Source organism: Brachycentrus maculatus, unplaced genomic scaffold (genome assembly GCF_059751285.1).
Source record: "Brachycentrus maculatus isolate JH-2025_06_01 unplaced genomic scaffold, ASM5975128v1 h1tg000289l, whole genome shotgun sequence".
NCBI lineage: Eukaryota > Metazoa > Arthropoda > Insecta > Trichoptera > Brachycentridae > Brachycentrus > Brachycentrus maculatus.
Window position 1 is genome coordinate 38,907 of NW_028281040.1, and position 22,707 is coordinate 61,613.

The window sequence follows — 22,707 nt, forward strand, 5'->3', positions numbered from 1 at the left end:
TGTCTTAAAAAAATAATGTGCTAATGCGGGAAATAATGGAACAATAATAGATCAAAAATGATTTTATGTATCAATTTAATAGTGAAGTAGGCACTAAATATTATTGATTGCTTACTCTGAGCAGAACGTACATCGTGCTCTATGCTTTTCATTTTGACGTTTACCAGTATCTAATCCTAGTCTTTTGATTACTTTATCTGAGGTTTCTGCTTGTCAAAATAAATTTTCCGTACTTACCTCGTGTGAAGTTTAAAATTTTCGATGAACTTCATATATTCGTAACATGTAAAGTTATTAATTTGTCCTTATAACTACCGCTCTAAAGTTTGTCATTTTAATACCAAAATGAAGTGTCATTACGAGGTTTTAAATATTAGCCAAGACGCGGATAGCTCTGAAATAAAAAATGCGTATCGAAAATTAGCCTTGAGATGGCATCCAGACAAAAATTTGACAAATCCGGTCGAAGCTAAAGAGCAATTTCAAGCTGTGCAGAATGCTTATGAAGTACTTTCTGACCCTCAGGAGCGCGCATGGTAAGAACATTTGGTTTTAAAATGTGTTTCTCGTTATTTTTAAGGTTGGAAACGCTACACAAGTGTCTAAAGTGATCACTTAAGCCAGCCTAATGCCAAATCATGAGCCCTGGGATGTTCAGACTTCCATCTTTCTTTGTAAATAAACGATAGATGGTTCATCTCGTGTTGAGATATAACATTAAAAAAATGTTATAATAAAAAAAAACAAACATCAAACGACATGAGATGTCGTTAGGTGGGGAAGGCAACGAAGAAGATGTGCATGTGAGGAGAATGGAACCACTGCACAGCCAACCCCAAGGTAGACGAATCTTGGGCAGACCACCAAAGAAATGGATTGACAGCTGGGAATCGACATTACATAAGGTTAATCCGTCTTACAAACAAGCCACAAGGCACCAAGAAGACGATGTGATATTTAAGAGTTCGAAATATTTGAGTAGTTTGGTTTTCAGTCATGGGTGGAATGGTGAATTTTACATGTGTGTAAAGTGATCGCTTAACCAGCCTTTGCCAGGTCATAGCCCATTCTAAGCGAAATCTTTTTCATCTTTGTTAAACCATTGCACCACTATTAAGATGACACAATTTGTTCATACAATACACTATTTAATTTTGACATGTTTTTTTATTACAAACAACATTAAGACTAAATTACCCACAAAATAAAAATGGTAAAACATAAAAGCATATTTTTTTGTTGTTGTTCGTAAGCTAGATCCTTATGGCTCATCCCCAGGTAGCTTTGGAAGAGTGCGTTCAGTTCAGTGTTGTGAAAGTTATTGTCATTCAGTTTTAATGTAAAAAAAATCACTTCAGAGACAAACCTGCGAATCGCCAGCTTTGTGAGTCAGTGACAAATTGACATTGGCCTGCGATTCGCCTGCTTTGTGTTGCAATGTTTTAACCTTTTCACCGCGTTAACTTTGTTCCTGAGAGACGCCCGGATCATTGTGCCTTTTTGGTACTCTATAATACACTTGTGTCACATTATTCTTGAAATATATCGTAACATAAACAAATACGATCGTAACATAAATAAATCAAAGCACGCATCGTGTGTCACTCTTACCCACTGGCGATGCGTAGCGTCGAGAGTGAGACAGATATAGGGCATAATTATGGCGCGGACTAATTATCGACCTCAAGAAAAATCAGGGATCTGTTCTTTTATGTATCCTTGTGATGTTACATATTATTAGTCAGATATTTCAACAGATGTCATAAGGTCAAGGATTGACATATTATTTTATCTAAAGTTCCACACCATGAAAAAATCCCTCCAAGTTGAACTAAGGTTCGAAACTTGGAGCAAAGTAAAAACACATACGCTTATGTCAGCCGCGTATGGGGCATGTTTTGTGAAAACACATACGGTTATGCGAGCCGCGTGGATCCAGTTAAGATATCAAAATGTAAAAAGATGTGTTTTTCAGGTATGATTCTCATCGAGAACAATTATTGAGAGGGGCTGGCAGTTCCTTCAACGACGAGAGTCTAGACCTTATTCCATTCTGCACTCCATCTTGTTACGAAGGCTTCGGGGATGACGGGAAAGGATTCTATTCCGTTTACCAGGAAGTGTTCAAGAAATTGGCTGCTGAGGAAGTGACGTATTTGGATGATCCTGAAGATATTGCCAAGATTCCTATGTTTGGAAATTCCACATCTGAACACGAAGTTGTCCATGAGTTTTATGCTTACTGGATGGCATTTTCAACCTTAAAAAGTATGTAGAACAGATCACCCTTTTGTTGGTGGTTTGATTTACTGTTTATTCTTTATTGGAGTGCTGTTTGTTTTGTAGAAGGTCTATGTTGCTCACTTACTTACTTCAGCCTTATTCTTGTGTCCAGTATTGAACAAAGGCCTCCCTCTTGGACTTCCACAGTTCTCTATTGGACATGACTCTTCCAGTGCAGGACCGCCACTTTCTCAATGCCATCGGACCATCTTGTCTGGGGCCTACCCACGCTTCTGCTTCCTGTTCTATTACCTCATAAACGCTTCTTACTTATTTCAGCCTTATTCTTGTGTCCAGTATTGAACAAAGGTCTCCCTCTTGGACTTCCACAGTTCTCTATTGGACGTGACTCTCTTTCGGTGCAGGCCCGCCACTTTCTTAATGTCATCGGACCATCTTGTCTGGGGCCTACCCACGCTTCTGCTTTCTGTTCTAGGCCTCCAGTCAAGCACCGTTTTCGTCCATCTATCATCAGATATATGTGCACATGACCTGCCCAATTCCACTTTTGTTCCGCTATTCTTTGAGCCACATCTGTTACCTTGGTTTTTTCCCATATCCAAACATTCATTTTTCGATCCCTAAGGGATATGTTTAGCATCCTTCATACATCTATGTTAGTTACACATAAATCTAAAATCAAACAGACTTTTGGACAATCTCCAGATAAGTTTATTTAACTAAAAATTGATTTGACTTTTAAGGCGACATTCAATCAACACTTGAATGATATTCATTTGTTATTAATAATTCTATCAAACACTGGATTATTCATCCCACGGATGATAAATATTATAGGTGTTTCAACTTGAGATGAAGCATCTATCGTTTTGATACAGAAGAAGATGGAAGCCTGATCATCCCAAGTATGACCTGGCATTTGGGTGGCTTAAGTGATCACTTTATACACTTACGCCAGCCAAATGCCTGGTAGTAAGCCCTGGGATGCTCAGACTTCCATATTCTTTCATATAAAAACTATAGATACTTAACGTCGCACGTGTGTAAAGTGATCACTTAATTTACTATTATAGGCTGGCCTATAATAATTATTAAGCCCTGTAAATACCCAGACTTCAATATTCTTTCATTAATTGATTCGGCAGTCATTTTGTGGTAAAATCTATCCATTTTTAATTAATGTTTTACTTAGTAAATACCACTATTTCTTAAAATCTACTGTGACATGTGTTTCGATGCATTCTGCATCATTTTCAAACACCATATTATACAGTGTTTGAAAATGATGCGGAATGCATCGAAATTGTGTCACAGTAGATTTTAAGAAATAGTGGTATTTACTTAGTGAAACAAAAATTAAAACTTCAGTCTTCTTCTTCATCTATGTTGAGATGTAAATAATGTATTATTAATAAATATTTTTATTTTCTAGGTTATGTATGGCTTGATAAGTACGATATCAGAGAAGCTGACAATAGAAGGGTGCTAAAGTTTATAGAAAAGGAAAATAATAAAATCAGACAGAAGGCTAGGAAAGAAAGGAATGAGGAGATAAGACAACTAGTCAGATTTGTGAGGAGAAGAGATCGGAGAGTATTGGCGTATACTAAGTTTTTGCAAGAAAAGGCGGAAGAAAATAAAAGAAAGGTATTTTATCTATCTTATCTACTAACTATCATGCAGCTTTCTCAGAGAGGTAGGTAGAGAGGATGGAACACCACGCTGCTCCGTTTTCCTAAACATTCTTCGCCTCTCCATATTCATGCATCTTCATGTTTATATATAGCCGCCAATTATTCCAACTCAACTATTTGAAATACTTGCTCATACAAAGTATTCGCCAGGCTTTCTCTGCTTCTACTAACAATTGCATTTACCTGTGTATTTGTTTTAACATTTAATTATTCACTCAATAGTTTCATATATCTGAAGGTGGAGACTGACCGGAGCATTTCGTTGTAACGTAACACGTTACGATGCGAGCATTCAGGCAGTCAGTACACCGAGCCGAGCGCTTCATCCATAGTTTTGGATGCTCGCCACGAGCGATGTTACAACGTTATGTTACGACGAGATGCTCCGGTCAGCCTCCAGCTTAAACCATCTGAACACATATTCCTTAATTTTATCAATAAAGCTTATCTCAATCTTGCATTCCTTCCCTTTTTTACCATTCTATCATCTGTTATACGGCTTTTTGCTGCATATTCCTTTGAATGGTCGTATTTGGACAGCATTCAGTTTTTTTGTAAATCGTCTTTTGCCAACTCAATGCGTTATTGTCTTAACAGGTGTTCTTGGTATACATAGATGTTATTTTTAATGTTTATTTTAGACTATACAGATGCACAAAGAAAAACATGTAAAAAGGCAGCAAGAGTTGGAAGAAGCTAAGAAGAGACAAAGCGATGTTCCTCTCTATTCTATGCACGACTTCCACTCGCAGTTGGATATAATAGAAAAACAACTCGCCGAAGAATTTGGACATTCCGATGAGGAAACATTGACCGGACCGAGTGATGTTGAAGATGGAGACAATCTTGATGCGCAGGTGACTTCTTCAATATGTTTTCTCCGCATTAGCTCTTCTTTTTCCAATCTATCTTTTATTATATTTTGTATATTAACCTTTTGCCCTCAAATGGCGACAATATGTCTATATGGTAAATTCTCCAGTAAATCGGTTGGCGACTATATGTTGCCACTATGTACCGTTATGTTGTTTAAATAATAAAAGGCCGGGATACGCACTAACGCAGGTGCGATTCTGACCCGCCAGTTGCTCAATGGCCTTGCTAGCATTTGGGTGTGTTCCTGTTGCAAAAAAAGTTAAAAAGTATGTTGTAAAAAGTCTCGAGTGCAAAGAGTTAAAGCATTGTTAACTTATACATATTTATTATTTATATTAAAAGCATTCATCGTTCACTTTGTGTAATACCATTTTGGAAATAAAATTGGTATAATGTTCTTTGTTTTTCTCGTTTCTCTTTTAAGTATTTTTGCAACTTAATTTTTTATATTATTACAACTTGTACAATGTAAATGATGAATAATTCAAAATCTCAATGTATAACTTATTGAAAAAATAATATGAATCGAAATTTTTTGCACAACCCTGCAGGAATCCCCAACATACTGTCCAAAATATATCTGATACTTTTATAAATCATGATGTCAAATCGGACGGATCAGGTATTTCTCGCTAGAGTACCGAAAGCCCATATATCGGATTTTGGTAACCAAAATGATAATATTTTACTTTTTTTCTTCAGGATGATGATGAAGCTGTTTTAAACGGTCAGACAGAAAAGGAAAAAATTTATTCAACCTCTCGAAGTCTCTACTGTACGGCTTGCAGTAAACTTTTCAAGAATGTTAAATCTTTTGAGAACCATGAGAATAGTAAAAAACACAAGGAAAATGTTATGAATATGCAATTAGAGACTGAAATAGATATTTCCGATGAAGACAGTAGGGCAGTTCCGGAAAAAGTAGATATTGATTCTATGAATGAGGATGATTTACCAGAAAATCTATCAAGTGATGAAGAAGCTCTCTTGCATGTATGTTTATAAACTTCAATAATCCTTTTAACACATTCTCGTCGGGACATTGCATTTGCCGTTTTTTGCGGACTGTCGGTCAACTGCGGGACATGGTAAATGTTGACTGTCGGTTTTCGGCGGGAAACGGCAATATACGGGTTTGTTATCAGCGTGAAATAAAAAGCCTTGAAGGGTACCTGGGTACTAGGCGATAGTCTGTCGACGTTATTTGAGATGCCTTTTCCGGATTGGCTAGTGTGCTGCTTGTAAAGGCATCGCCAGAAATCTAGAGTTTTTATGCGATCTCAATCTCCAGTTTAGTTTGAGTCATTTCACATATTGGACTATTTTTCATACCTCTCGCACTGTTTTGTTTACTGTTTGGTATTTTATTATTTGAATATATTATTAGCATTGCATACAGAATGATACCTCAAGTGGAAGACTATTTTTTAGAGTTTACAATGCTTCTAAAATTGTGAAATACGGAATACTTAATTAAAAATTATGATTATAATTAATTTTTGATGATTAAATGTCATATATGATTTCTTTGAAATTTCAATCGTAAATATTACATATTTGGTTTAGAAATTGTGTCAATTTTAAGAAAGCCATATATTTTTGCGCTAATCGCGAAAAACATCCGCTATAGGCTAGAGTCTATTGTTCGAAGCGCCCGACTACAATATGTTAATATATCCTTATAAATCAATCATATCATTTTATGTTGAGATGTCTTTTTTTATTATAAATATTTAGTAAGAATTACGCCCGCTCTATCAATACTGTCCCTTTTATTTTTTCTAGGCTACAATACAAAGTAAAAAGAAGAAAAAGAAAAACAAAAAGACACTAAATGTTTTTGAGGCAAACGAGATACTAGCCGATACAAATTTAGATGATATAAATGACACAACTAGGAGTCGGAGGGCAAGGAAATCAAAAAATGTAGAGAAAATTGTTTCTAAATCAAAAGAAGATAAAGTTCCTGCAAATAGTGATTTGGCTTCGCCCGAAAACGTCGTTGATATCGAAGTTGCGAAAGAAGGTGACACGACGTATACCGAACCATTAGTTGATGAAAAAGCCTCTCAAGATGATCTGAATGAAGCGGCAAAACCGAAAGATAAAACCGAAAAGAAATCCAACAAGAGCAAAGAAAAGAAGTTCTCTCAAAAACAAAAGACTAAAATTGCTAGCGAAATTGACCTCGAAAGTATTGACACTTCTCACTGTTGCGCAATCTGCAAAGTCGAGTTCTGTTCAAAGAACAAGCTCTTTGATCACCTGAAGAAAACTGGACATCAAATATTTCTGCCTACTTCACAAGCTGCTACTAAAGTGAATGAAAAGAAAAAGGGGTCCAAAAATAGATAGTGACATTTGTGTGATATACAATTTAGTTGTATCCAATGTACTATGGATGATGGATCTCTTACAAGATGTAATGTTTCCGTTATATGTATCGTGACCAGATATTTTACACATTTGCTGATGAAGATCGATGAAATATCCATTCGCTTTGCTTGAATCAATCAATAAACAAGGCTACTGGTGGATTGTAAGATGTTTATAGCCAGACATCTATGTATATGAAACGTACGCCATATCTTTGATTTCAATGGTTTTATCTGACTGACAACATGCAACAGTTGGGAATGTCCAATGTGCCAGCAAAAAAAAATCTCATGGGTCTATCAATTCATTAACATAGCTAAAATAACTACATTCTGTAATTTTAAACATTAAAAATCCAATTGACTTAGTTGATATTACATGTACAAAGTATGTGTATGTAAAATATTTTGTTATACATATAAAGATGAGTATTATATAATTTATTGGGTTCTAAATAAATGCGTTTTTTTTTAAAAACAAATTCTTTTATTATTTAAGTACATACAACAATAATAATTTTCTTATTCTTATTTTATTAGGTACAATATACATCAACATAATTATATAAATATATATATATATATATATATATATATATACATATATATATATATATATATATATATATATATATATATATATATATATATATATATATATATATATATATATATATATATATATATATATATATATATATATATATATATATATATATATATATATATATATATATATATATATATATATATATATACATATATATATATATATACATATATATATTTAATTAGATTACTGCATTAACATAATATATTTGTTCATCTAGGAGTCGAATACAATTATAGCAGCAACCCCTTATGTAGTAATTATAATAAAAGATATAAATCAGATTGATTATTATGTTTTTTTTTTTCAATTTTTGTTTCTGATCGATAAAAGACAGTCTTTCAAATATATTAAATATAAATAAGTCTTACGTTGAATTACATTATAGGATCTAGTGATATCTCACGAAGTACAAATAACTCGTTTAATTATTTTACAGTTATTATATAGTAATTAGGTATAGTTTTTAATAATCCTGCAGTTTCATATTTTCTATAAGAAACTATTATATTTATAAAACAAATTATCTGAATTGAACTTCCTTATTTGTGTCATCTACTTTTCAATCATTACTATGAAGCAAATATGTATAACAATATTCTTCATGTCCGTGTATAGGCTGAATATACATATGGAGATTTCCTTACCATATCGCGCACTCCTTTCAAGAACGTCATAAATCAAAAATCGTCAATTTTCAGTTGTGCATGTTTTCGGAATGCCCAGAAAATGTTCTATATCCCAGCAAAAGAGGCATATTTTTAACTTAATATTTACCCGCTACAGGGCAGAAAGGGTTGTTTTTGCATTTGAATTGAAGATAAGGTATTTTTTAATTATTTTTAAACAAACTAAATAATTTTCAAATGGAGAAAAAACCTTCAGGTTTTAGCTAAAAAGATCTGTTGCACAGTAAAAAGTAAAATAAGTGGCTTGATATTTATTTTTAATACATTGTATTTTATTTTTAAACTTATAAAACGTTCTCCTAAAAAATTAAGTTTTTCGATTTATGACGTTCTTGAAAGGAGTGAGCGATACTAGTATGTTTTGCTGTGATATGCTTGCAACATTATATACGTGTATTTTGAGAACACTCAAAATAATTGCTAAGGAAAGATGTGATGAACATGCTTTGTTTCAATCTACGTAAGTATTTAAGATATGGACGGAAACAATATTTATGATTTTTTCATGTATATAAAACACGAGCAACTACATTATTTTGCATCAATCGTGTCTGCATTGGATCAGAAATATATAAAACAAATATACAAATTATATTACTACTTGCTTAAACTAAGTACCTACTGTTCAAATTCGTCTCCTTGGTCTCAAATAGGCGCTAGTTAATAAATAGTAATTTGCCTCCTGACCGCTGCCATCGTAATATGTAACCTCGATGCTCTGTTTAATGTTAGGTCCCATAAGAAATTTATTTTTTTAAATATCATGCAGTTAAGAATCCCACTTACTGGTTCAAAAAAATAAAATTCTTAAATTGACACACACCGTCACATGATGCTCATCTCATCGTAACAACCCATCAAGATTTATATTTAATTTGGAAGCTTGTTATATGCCGCTTCGAAATGTTTTCACAAGAGTTCTTTGTTTCACTTATTTTTCTAAGGTAGTAATCTAGGATTGTATCTTCCCATGTGTAATATTAATCCTGTCGGGTTGTGGCGTACGAAGAACATGAATGGTCTGTCGAATTTGAGTCTCGGCGGCTCCGGATTAGAGTCCGGTAGTCTCGCTTGCCGGGGCCTGAGGTGGAGCGGCATGAGAAGGTAGCTCGTGTCATGCAGAGGGTCGTGGAAAGCTCGCTGGTAATCCCTCGGCTCTTCCCATCCTTCGCTTTGAGAGTCACCCGCCTCTTGGATGATTGGTCTATGCGGCGTTCTCCAAAGTCTTCGCTGAACTTTGTTTGGTTCCCCAGGATATACTTCGACATGATGCTGATCTCCGATGTATCCTTCTCCGCATGTTGAAAATGTGTTGACGAGCATCAGGTCTGATAGATATAAATCATTAGCTTGGCCATTCAAGCCTCTCAAGTCCGCCTTTTCAATATCGAACAAATCTTTCAGTCCCATTGTTTTCAGTGCAGTTGTTCCGTTTATCACTGAACGATGCGAAAATCTGGGGATTTGCAGTTCTAAACCTTGTCTCGGTATCAACGACTGAAGTAGCTTGGTCCATGTATCTTCTTTGACGGCGGAGCTTGTGATTCTCTGTTGTAGGTCCATTATGTCATCTCCTTGTGCGGTACTGCCTTGTTGGCCCGGCATGACAAATATTGTGCTAACTATTTGATCTCCTTTATCTATGGCTACTACGGTAGCGTCTAGCTCTGGAACGTAACCGGCCAAAAATCCCGATCTGTAAACTACAGCTGGAACTGGAATAAGTCTGCGTTGTCTTATTGTTGGCGATACAACAAAATACATTTCACCATCTCGTCCATCCGTTGATGCTATTGAGCAATCAGTCTGCAAATCAATAAAAATAAACATGAAAATCTGTGAGTATATATTTTAACACATATTCAAAAGTCAAAAAATATATATAGGCCATGAATGTGACCCGTGGTTTTAATCGTTGATATGTATCTTCATTTGTTAACTTTAGATATATGATTAATTTACAAATTACCTGGAATATGTTTCCTGCAAAAATTGACAATGGTGGTCGTAAAATCATATTGTTGGCCTTAATGTATTCTGGTATTTTGCTCCAAGTATGCCTCTTCACTAACAGATTTGTTCGTCTTCTGATAATGTCTCCGATTACTTTGAAATTTACTTCTTCCACATGTCCACTATAAAATTGTTGCACTCTATCCTTATAGAAACTTAGCAAGCGTCCCTTTGATCGATCGCTATACAGTTCTCTTATGAATGCCGATGTAGCTACCCCAGATTTTTTTGAAACTTCTATCGACTCTGTGACATTTTTAAAAACTATGTGTGGGTTGAATGTTACCATGTCGTCGAGTTTTAAAATTTCGTTCATTTCTCCTGAGGTAGCTCCCCTGGCTCCTAAAAATACCATGGCAAGAATAGAAGTAACGGCAAATGGCGAAATTGCCAAACTTCTTTTTGGGTCGATGCCGTTTGAAGAAACAGCATCCCAATATTTGAATGCTAATTCGTTGCAAAGTTGAGAGAATTGAAAGACATCTTCACCGAGCCCGGCTGTTGTTCTTTCCAATCCTTCTCCTCCCTTTCCTCCCGGCAGGTGGACTTGTCCAATGTGCTGAGATTGGTAATTCTTTAACCCTTGATTATTATTATTTGAGTTGATAGGTCTCTGAAATGCAGTGGAAGATGTTTGGGGTGGAAGCGCATTTTGTGAAGTCTCTTTCTTGTTAAGGTTGTTTATTTTTACAGCCTCAGTATGGGGATAAACTGTAGGAACAAGTTTCCACTCACTTTCAGTATCGTCATTGATATCACTTTTTTTAGAATTCAATGAATTGATCGGCTCGGTTTCAATTTTAGTCTTGTTTTTCGAGTTTAGTGTGATTTGGTCATTTTGTATTGTGTTACTATTTTGGATAGTATCTAATTTTGTTGCGTTTTCTTCAGCTTTGATGGTCGTAATTGTGTTTGAGGAAATAACCGGTGTATTATTTTCAGTGCTAGTAGTTAAATTTTTCGGATAAGTTTTTACACTATCAATGTTATCGTTTGAAATTCTTGAGTTTGTTGTAGGAGCTATATCCTGAGGAGTATTAGTTGTGAAGTAATCGTTGGAAACAATTTTTTTTGTGGGAACCTCATTACTGGACGGTTCTTTTCTTGATATTAGTTTGTTTAGTAAATGGTTTTGGGGTTTTTCACTAGGCAATTCTGCATGAGTGTAGGTTAACTTATAAGCCTCGTTCTTTTCGTTTATTACTTTATCGTTATTCTTTTGAGGCGATTCAAGACTTGCATTATTTTTAGTTTGGTCGGAATTTGTATTTTCATTAATTCTGTTAGAAATTTGTGGTTTCGTTGTTGTTGTAGTTATTGTGTAGTTTTCTGTTTTGGATGAATTATCCATTTTATCTTCAGAGTTAGTTACATTAATGTTTTCCCGTTGAATATCATTTTTACTCCAATCTTTATTGTTGTTAGTTGTACTTAAAATGACCTCAGTTTCCAGATTTTCACTTTCTGTCTCCGTTTTTTTATATTTATTGTCCCCAGAAATTTTGAACATTTGACTATATTGATTTAACATTGCCATCAACTCATCATCTTCTGCTCCAGTGCTATCGGTGTTTCCCACTGTTGTGCCAGCTGCTGTTGTTTGAACATTTTCTGTATTTTTTTCTGTAGTAGTAATTTCTTTCAACGGTTTTTGGTTTACTGTTACACTCTCAGCCTTCACTGTATTAGTTGCCTTAGTTGGATTGATTTGCGGTTTTTTCGTAACATTTTGAGGTAATGAAGGCTTTATTTTATTTTTATCTTGATTATTTGAAGTGTCTTTTACTTTCAACTGGTTTACAGAATCATTTTTATGAACTAACGAAACAGGTTTATTGGTGGTACTTATTATTTGTGGACTTTCTGTAGTTTGTTTTAATGTTGCAGCAGAAATTTGCGTGATTGTTGAAGCCTTTATACTTTCTTTTGTTATTACATTCTCGTTTGTTACATTTTGTACTATTATAGGTTTTTTAGTAACCATGTTTTTTTCTTCACTTAGTTTAGTAGTTACTTTTAAATCGGATTGTTCACTACTTGAGTTACTTAAATAAGTTGTTGGGATGATAGTTGTCTTAGAGTTATCATATATTTGTGAAAGAACATTAGATATAGAATCCGAAAGATTGTATGTTGATGGCCTAGTAAGATTTTGTGTATTCTGTGGTCCTATTTTCTGGTCATCTATATTTAATGTATCTTTAACTTCAGAAGGTGGTTTGTTATTTACTTTCTCCGGCTTATCATTCATATCGGCTACCAAGGAAACATTGCTGGGAGTATAAGGTCTGTATGTGGTTGCTTTCAAAGATTCTGGTTTGGCATTAACTTCATTTTTGATGATTGGGATTTTATCTTTGAAGACACTCTCAGTTGGCACAATTTTTGGGTTGGAAATATTTTCTTTTTCCATATTTGGTTTATTAGTTAGTTTTTGTGGTTCCGATTTGATTACATCAACATTTATCTCTAGATTTGTTCCTGGTTTTGTCGTATTCAAATCCATAGATATAATATTCAAAGAGTTTAAAATATCTGGTTCAAAGTTATCGTGGTTTGAAATTTGCACTGTTGAACTATCTGGTTTCTCAAGATCAATTACTGGGGCTTTAGTTAATAATAATAAAGATGGAAGTATATTGCTATTTGAATGTATTTTTATTCCTGTTGAACTATTCACTGTCGAATGTTCATCTTTATTGTCAATGTTAGAAGAACTTATTTGTACAAACGTGTCTTTGGGTGTTGTTTGGTCAGTGATGCTTGATGATTCATTATGTTTTTTCTGTGTTTGTGGGATATTTGATGCTGAGTTTTTGACCTTTGTATTCGTTAGTTCTTCCTTTGTATTTATTATGGGCTTTTTGTTTGAAATGTTTGTTTCATTATTCTTAATTAATTGTGGCTTGATTGTACTCGGTATATTGTTTTTGACATATTGTTCAGTAGTTGATGAAATCTTTATTTTATCCGGTTGCCTCAACGTTGTCGATATTTTTACGAAGGGTTTGTATGTTGTCGGAACTATACTATTGGCATTTGCTTGACTTGAAGGATTTTGAGTATCATATTTATTATCAATAGATGTAATATTCGAAGTCATCGGGGTATTTGGTTTGTTATGTTGATTTTTCACACTTGTTACTGTAGTAGAATCCTGATCTGAGTTTGTAACTAGTTTATTATCAATATACTGGTACGTCGGTTTCTTTGTTTGCGATGATATATCCTCCAATTCTGTTTTTTTAGTTGACAAATTTACTGTCGAAATAGGTCTTGGCGTTACAATAGGTTCAATTTTCTGCGTTTCACTATTTTTAATGGATTGTTTATGTGGGTTAATATTGATAGATTCATAATTGTAATTTTCTTCAATATGAGAACCATATTTAGATGTTGTGTGTTCACTTGTTTGATTCCGTTTCATCACACTTGGGGTTGTTGATATGATGTTTACTTTTGTAGTTGATTGCATTGTACTTAAGTCATTGGTATAATTTGTTTTTATTGTTGGTTTCTGCTTTTGAACTTTTTCAGTAGTGGTTTCTTTCTTTGTTTCATTTTCTATGCTTTTTTCTGTTGTTGATTCCTTAGACGTGTTTGTTGTCTTAATAACTTCTTCCGTTTTTATTGGTACAGGTTTATTTTTCATAGAGTTAATTTTTTCTTCAACCGCTGGACTTGGCGTAGTCTTCTCGTCAGTTTTTTTGATGGGTGAGTTTTCAATAAGGCTTAAAGCAAGTTTCTCAACAGATAAATTATTTTTATCTCCTTTAATTTCAATTGTGGATTCCGTTGTGGACCCTTCATCCTCTCCAGAAGAAATATTCGACTTAATTGAACTAAATGTAGTGGTTTCTGATACTTTTTCGTTTATTTTATCGGCAGTAGATGGATGTTTTTTCAAGTTGGTTAGACCGGTTTTCTCAACATTATTTTGATTTACAACACTAGAATTTGTCTTAGTGATAAAATTATGTTCAGATTCTTTCAAAATAAGAGATACTTCGTTTAAGATTGCCTGAGTCTCATTATCTTTTAGTTTTATAATGGGTTTTGTCAAATTGTCTTTATTTGTTTTGTCGGTTGTATTTTGAACTGGTTTCTGGGTAGATGTCTTTTCTTCATATATTTCACTTGTGAATTCTGGTTTTATTGTCGCAGCACTATTCTTAGAGACAGTATTCACTGGCTGCCGTATTATTAAGGGTATCTGTGTAAGATTTGGCTTCGATGTTGACTGTTCGGTTTTCTTCGTAGTTATCGGTTTTGTATTTTGTTGCGTGAACGGTTTGAAGGTTGTTTCTTTAATGATTTCGAATACCTTTTCTGAATCTTTTGAAACTGCTTGCACTGTCGTTGGTTTAGAAGTAGTTGTGGATAATTTCTCCGTGGTTGTTTGGTATGGAATTTTAGTAATTTCATCTTTTCGTGTTTCCGTTGTTGTTTCTTTTGAAAGTTCAGAGATTTTTATGTCGTTCAATAATAAACTATCTGTTTCTTTTGACGCGACATTAGACAACTCCTCTTCGATTAAATCTTCGACTTGGGAATATGTATTTTCGTCATTTTCAATATCGTCGGGATCGTCGTTGTTGTTTTCCAAGTACAATTCTGTAGAATGCTCGTTTGGCTTAATATTACTATTTTGAGTAAACCCAGGAGTAGATGGGGCTGATTCATCTTTGGTAGTTGTGATGACGTCAGTTTCGGGTACTGAGTGCATAGAAATTAAGCTGTCTGGAGCTATGCTTCCTCCCGTGTTTCCGAAGATAGCAGGTAGAATCATGCTCCAAGAAGACGAGACGTCTGGTGTGTCGAACATGTTTTCTTTGGGTGGGTTTGTTTTCTGGGCTTCCATTTCGGCTTTAAGCACATTCTGAACGTTGGAGACTATGGTGTGAACTTTAGTGTGCGAAGGAGGTTGGAAGTTGAAGGTGACTGCCGGTTTGCTGAGATCGGATTGCGCCACAGTTAGCACGTGTCCTTCGTCGCCGTCTCCCGTAGCTATGATTTCCTGTATTTCTCTCAGGGTCATCAGTCTCTTGATGAGTTCGCCACTTTCGTCGAAGGTATAGAATTCGTATCTGTCCGGTTGGATCAGGTTCACTGGGCTTCCGACTTCGCTGGGCACTTGCGACGGTTTGGGTAGAGGGATTCCAACTGGATCGAGGACATACGCTGTTTCTTGTTTTCTGAAAAGATAAGGTACCGTAAAGTGGGTATACATTGCACCAAAATACTGCATTTTTTCAAAAAATTGTCTATTCAGATCAGGTTTTTTACTTTTTCTAAGGTTTCAACTACTGCAATGTAATAACACATATACCTGTAACATGTCTGATACGTTTTTAAATTTTTATCTATTTTGCCTGTATTTTTTTTTTATATTTATATTTTGGTGCAAAGTATCCCGGGGTAAAGTACAACTTTGCACCATGATATTTTCTCTACACTTTTCGTACTAGAATCCAAATTTATGCAAAGTAAAGGCTATCCTACAAGTTTTGTTGCACCTTATGAAGGGTTTTGGCTCACAGTTCACTAAATGCAGATTATAATATTGTATAATTATGGAAAAATAAGACACTTGATAGTTTTTTTTTTTTGAAATATTGAAAAATCTAACAAAAATGTTTTTTTTTCAATACTGAAGGTTTAAAATTATATAAAATAAAAGGTGGATATTAAAACATATCGTACTACATAGGTAATAGGAATTAAAATTAAATTAGGTCTAAATATGGTCAAGTTCCGGGACGGTAAAGAAACCTCTTTTGGATTGCATTTTCGGTTCTTTTATGGAACCCGCTACATCCTTCCAAGAATATTGAAGAAAGTCATCCTTCATCGGCCACTTCCACGATTTGAGACTCTCCTGCATGGATTTAACAGCTCTATCTTTCTTTATTTCCAAAATCTGTCCCGGAAATATTTCTCCTTCATAATGAAATTCGACATATTCTCCCACCTTCTTTTTTACTGGTCCTAATGAAACGGAAGAACAAATACGATAACTGGTTTCAGTCATCGTTTTTGTTCTTCTCCCTCTTCTTCAAAGCTTCCGTGTGAACTATAATCAGTTAATGCTAGATATGCTGGAAGTTTTGATGCGGAAGGTGGGATCATTGATGTAGTTGGTTCAGGTAGCATTTGTGTCTCGTCAACGTTCATTTCGACATTTGGATCGTGAGCAATGCTCTTACCTGGTTCTATCGGTATCGTTTTCCTGCGTTTTAAGACTGAATTCTTTGGGTTGAATCTGTTTTCTTCCAAAAACTGTTGAAAACTCTGGCGCACGTCATCGTCATACGCTTTTAATGGCAACCGATTAAGCAACTGACTAGTTTTAGCAACAGTCAAGGTTTTATGTCTTTGCAAAAATGATCTTATCCATTCAGAGCTTGGTACGTTGTTCTTTAATATTCGTATTTTTCTGCCAAATCTATCCAAATAGGGTATTAGAATGTAGCGAATGTTAAAAACACTCACTGGGAAACCGTACTCACTCATGTCTACTATGCAGTTTACGAAGGATTGCTCTTCGCCCTTGTCACATATCGGAGGTTTTCCCACAGGTTTTGTGTGCTGATCTTTGAGCTTATAGTTAATCGTCCTTCTGGGGATTTTGAAAATTTTTTCAGCCTTTCTTTGACTGATTGTACCATTTCGAATGGCCTCCAAACACTGCTCCACTCTCTTTGGTGTAAAATCGCAGTATCGTCTGGCTTAAGGCCGCTGTTTGTGTGTTCTTGACATTTTTGAAAAAAATATACCACCAGGAATTAAGTAAGTACACAAAACCTATAGATATTTAGCAAACATGTCAAATTGTATTAGCCGTTTTAAGACTTTTCATCAAATTAATCAACTGTGGCTTTTTGTGGATACTTTGCACTTGGTGCAATGTTACCCCAAAAGTGGTCAATACAAGTCAGTTCTTAAAAAAAAAATATTTTTACATAAACTTGACAACGTAACTAAAAAATACAGCATTTGAGAAAAGCAGGGCCTATCTACCTACGATTTAGAGACCACTCACTTGTTGTAACTAGTTTCAGTATACTGATTCCACTGGATTTTTTCGGACACAATTTTCAGACAGAAAACTTTCTTTACGTTCGGACAGGAAAAACGCATTGAAGCAATAGCGACCGACTGTTACTTCCGTAAACTAAAAAGTAGATTGAAGTGCCATCTATCAGAAACAATAGAAAGTAGAATGAAAAATGACATGTATCAGAGATGACCAGCTCTACAATTTCTTTACAGAAGGTGGTGCAAAGTATCACCCATGGTGCAAAGTATACCCACTTTACGGTACTTTATAATCAGTTCCGAAGAATTTGCCTGATGGTGTTGTGGAAGTAAAGACGATCCGTATTACCTTCGTACTGCTCCTTCAGAATAAGGCGCCAGGAGACACGATGTGAGGAGGATCCACCATCCTCCCCCTGCACCCCTCACCCCCCTATTCCACATTTTATCGCCCCTGTAAAAAGAAAAAATATTTTTGATGATAAAAATATATTTAAAAAAATATTTATTGAAGGTTGATATTTGTACATATTTTATAGGGTAACCCGTGCAAATAAATCGATAATTATGTGTGTTTTACTCAAAATGAAAAATATTTTTTTTTTAACAATATTTTGAGTCTATATTTCTACCTACAAATATTTGTGACCAGAAGTTGTGAATAAAAATAAACTTTTCACTCAAAATAATGTAAAAAAACGACTCGTTTAAATAATAAGTAAAGTATTTTAGAAAACATAATTTTTTTCAGTCCAAAATATTCCAGTCGACTTCCATATTTCCGTCTGGATAGACTCTTTCATCTATGTTGAGTTATCAGTGTAAATCTTGATACGATTTTATTTTGAAAAAAATATTAAGATTGCAATCGCCCCAATTTTTTTAGGAATAAGTACATATATTTAGTCAGATGGTATAATAAATTAATAATTAAATTCCGTATTTCTCTGAGAAAGAATGTAATCTCGTAAACAGCAATGAACCAAATCACACTACTATTTTGTGATACATATGCCAGTTTGTAATGATATTATCAGTCCCATGATACATTTAGGAAATAATTATAATCATCTTTGTATGCATAACTCATTCGAATCCCGTTAATAACAATCTTTTAGAGGAAGCAACGTCGTAACGCGCAATTTTAAATTAAATAAATGGCAATATCGATTTATGTTTTAATCGAATATTCTAACCATAGCTTGATAGAAAAATTATATGTGTGGATACTAATGGAACAACAGCTGTAAGTGGTGTGATAACGGACTTAAATTATACGTTTTAAAAGCGTAACCATGAGATAATTATATTCTTATATCTTAACCGTTTGATACTGAAAATTTTAACACATACTATAGGAAAATGCTGAAACAATGTTTACACTTAAATACTACTTTTTAACACATTTTATTATATTTTTATTTGGGAATTTTACACAATTTACTAGAGAATATGAATGATGGATGGATGGATACAGGGTTTGGAGTTGTTTAGTTAAGGCCCAGTATAGGCCCAGGTAACATTAAGTTTTTCTTCGAAATAAATAAATGCTTTTGAAAAGAAAAGGGTTATTGAAGTCTAAGGAGTTTTAAAAAAAGGATATATTTTTTTCAATATTTATTCTTAAAAAAATCTAATTCCAATATATACATATTAAAAAAAAGTGCTTTGAGACACGTCTTTCTCTTAGCGCGGCCGGTCGCGTTCTGTATTTGTTCGTTTGAGATCTCAGCCTTAACCGTTTTAGTGCTGAACAATTTTGCCCATACTATGGGAAGAACGATAAAACAATGTTTACACTTAAGACTACTTTTTTGGCACATTTTATTTGGAAATTTTACACGTGTGTTGACGTCGGTAATTTAGCCGTAAAATAACGGTAAATTTAACGGTAAAATAACCGATTGATGGTAGGATGGATAAAGGGGTTGAGGTGTTTTAGTTAACATATAAAATTTCATACACAATTGTAGATAAGAGATCTAGAGAAAAAATAAAATAAGAATATAAATAAACTAAGTAGGATGAAAAATTCTGCCTTAGTGTACCGGTTAGAGGGTTTGGCTACCGTATTGGAGATCTCAAGTTCGATTCCCAGAGGTTCAAAATAATTGTAAGTGATTTTTCATTGTAATATTAATTTATAATATTACCTAGGATAGGTACCAAGCGCAGTGTTGATCACTTTTCCTTAGGGTACGTTATAGAGGGCAAATGCTTCTAGATTGTATTTAAATTTAATAATGACTTATTTTAGTCATTTTCACTGGTTAAAATGTAATAAAACAATTTGAAACATTAACCCTTTATAACGTTCCCTGCGATAACCCGGAACCTATCTCAACGTTATAGGGGGGTTTACTGTATTTAGAGACCAAGATAACACTGCTTTTATACAGTGTAGTATCCTATGGAAGTGAGAGATTAATCTTTAATAAAAATATCGCTTACTCCTTTTAAGAACGTCATATATAAAAAAAAACTTGATTATTCAGGAGATCGTTTTTAAAGTTTAAACATACAATGAAACGTATTAAAAATAAATATCAAGCCACTTATTAAACTTTTTACTGTGCAACAGATCTTTTCAGGTGAAACCTGAAGATTTTTCCTCCATTTGAAAAATATTTAGTATATTTAAAAAAAATAATTAAACAATACCTTTTCTTCAAAATGCAAAACCAACACTTTCCGCCCTGTAGCCGGTAAATATTAAGTTAAAAATGTGCCGTTTTTGATGGGATATAGTACATTTTCTGGGCATTCCGAAAGCATGCACAACTGAAAGTTGACGATTTTTGATATACGACGTTGTTGAAAGGAGTGAGCGATATATGTCTTGATGTATTTTATCATTTACGTCATATATTATGGGACAGCCGGAAATGAGTCGTGTAGAGAGTTGGTAAGAAGGCGGACAACGGTATAATAAATAAATCCTCAGTCATCCTGTTTATTGACAAGCGTAAACAGTACGTTATTGAAATATTTTTTACAGTTCCGAAATATATCAGTATGACCGGTCCATATGCCCCAGATTTCTGTTGCGAACGTATCGAAATATAGTCATTACTGAAGAAGATTGGACTACCCATATTATATTTCGATTCGAGTGGGTGCTACTAACTGCTCTTACCCGCCCACTGATATTGATTCATCGATCACACATGCCGACACACATTTTCTTGCCCGCGATTTTTCAACTGTTACTAGTTAATTTTTGGATGCAGAATCCGAAATAGCCATCAGAATCAGATCTATTTTTTTAGATATGCTACATCAAAAAAAAATCTAAATTTTGTATATTTCACATATATAATATGCATATATTCATATATTCCAAAAAAAATGTGCGCAGACACGTCTAGTTTCGCGGTCGCGTAGTGAATTTGTACGGTTGAAATATCACCCTTGAGCGGTCAATAAAGGGGTCGGATGAGTCCCATCCAATCCATCCCTGGTTGACACCATATATGACATACAATTATAAATTCCATTAATTCAATAATAAATTCCACTATTTTTTGACATCTCATCAAAGATGAAGAAGAATATGGAAGTCTGGGCATTTACGGGGCTGACGACCGTCATAGGCTGGTTTAAGTGGTTTAAGTATTTGAACACACTCAAAATGTTGTAAATAAATTCCATAATATGAATAAGAAATTCCATTTTATTCAGGTGACAAAAAGACGGCGTTTGTGTAGAAAGGTCATTAAAGTAAAAATACATAAGTATGTGTGTTTTTTCTCTGTAATAACCTCCATTTGTGTTCGTGTAGGCTTTCTGGTTCACAAACGAATTAACCCTATCTGCTTTTTGTCGCGCTGAGGCAATTTACTATAAATTACGAAGAAACTTATTACACATAATATACAGTTTATATAAGGCGCTTATCTTCAATTACCAACACCTAAATGTGTTTCATCATAGCTGTAGGCAGAAGACATCATTGCCATTGTTTCACACATACGGTACTCCAGTTCTTATATTTTATAAATAATATTTTGATATTAATTGTATTTTTAATATATCATATACGAAAAGGCAATGGTGAAAAATGATACTCATATGATGAATTTCTAAATTAATTAATCAAAGCTTTTGGTCTGAAAAAACATGAACCATTAGATGACCCGAATTTTAAATCGAAATTAATTTATAGGACTGTGCTATTTGTTATTAAAACTACATGTATTAATATTTTTTATAAATGAAAACGTAATATTCTAAAGAATTGTTTGGCAGCTATTGCACCTAACAAGTCTGAAAAAGCATGAACAATTAAATGATTCGAACTTAAAATCGAATTAAAATAGTAGGAATGTGCTAATTGTTATTAAAACTATATTATTATATTTATACATATATATATATATATATATATATATATATATATATATATATATATATATATATATATATATATATATATATATATATATATATATATATATATATATATATAAATATATATATATATATATATATATATATATATATATATATATATATATATATATATATAAATATATATATATATATATATATATATATATATATATATATATATATATATATATATATATATATATATATATATATATATATATATATATATATATATATATATATATATATATATATATATATATATATATATATATATATATATATATATATATATATATATATATATATATATATATATATATATATATATACATATATATATATATATATATATATATATATATATATATATATATATATATATATATATATATATATATATATATTTATATATATATATATATATTTATATATATAATATATATATATAAATATATATAAATATGTATATATATATATATATATATATATATATATATATATATATATATATATATATATATATATATACATATATATATATATATATTATATATATATATATATATATATATATATATATATATATATATATATATATATATATATATATACATATGCATATATTTATATATATGTATATATAAATCTACACGTAATTAATTGTTCGAAAGAATTAATTCAATTTTTGAAAAGCTATTTCACCTTGCAAGTATACTATGAATTCTCTATTATTTTTCATAGATAGAGCTTAAAAGCACTTAAAGCTTCATAAT

The 22,707-nt window shown here is 33.1% G+C and overlaps 2 protein-coding genes across 2 annotated transcripts in view; one reads left to right on the forward strand and one right to left on the reverse strand.

Moving 5' to 3' along the window:
- Positions 1–212: 212 nt before the first annotated feature.
- Positions 213–7,671, forward strand: LOC148305044 (dnaJ homolog subfamily C member 21-like). Its single transcript, XM_088267300.1, has 6 exons — positions 213–536; positions 1,976–2,268; positions 3,677–3,891; positions 4,580–4,795; positions 5,517–5,807; positions 6,600–7,671. Exons 1-6 carry the CDS (start codon positions 346–348, stop codon positions 7,167–7,169), a joined length of 1,776 nt encoding a protein of 591 aa, XP_088123426.1. The 5' UTR covers positions 213–345; the 3' UTR covers positions 7,170–7,671.
- A 321-nt stretch (positions 7,672–7,992) lies between these two features.
- LOC148305045 (uncharacterized) overlaps positions 7,993–22,707 on the reverse strand; it is a 32,918-nt gene continuing 18,203 nt past the window's right edge. Inside the window, exons 2-4 of the mRNA XM_088267308.1 lie at positions 17,889–17,993; positions 10,458–15,696; positions 7,993–10,294 (exon numbers count right to left, since the gene is read on the reverse strand). Of these exons, the coding sequence (XP_088123434.1) occupies positions 9,428–10,294; positions 10,458–15,696; positions 17,889–17,983 (6,201 nt within the window). The 5' untranslated portion in view covers positions 17,984–17,993 and the 3' untranslated portion in view covers positions 7,993–9,427. The remainder of the gene's footprint in view (positions 10,295–10,457; positions 15,697–17,888; positions 17,994–22,707) is intronic.

Coding starts and splice junctions, on each gene's coding strand:
- LOC148305044 (XM_088267300.1), top strand. CDS start 346: ATGAAGTGTCATTACGAGGTTTTAAATATTAGCCAAGACGCGGATAGC. Junction 2,269..3,676: donor GGCATTTTCAACCTTAAAAA/GTATGTAGAACA, acceptor TTTATTTTCTAG/GTTATGTATGGCTTGATAAG. Junction 5,808..6,599: donor ATGAAGAAGCTCTCTTGCAT/GTATGTTTATAA, acceptor TATTTTTTCTAG/GCTACAATACAAAGTAAAAA.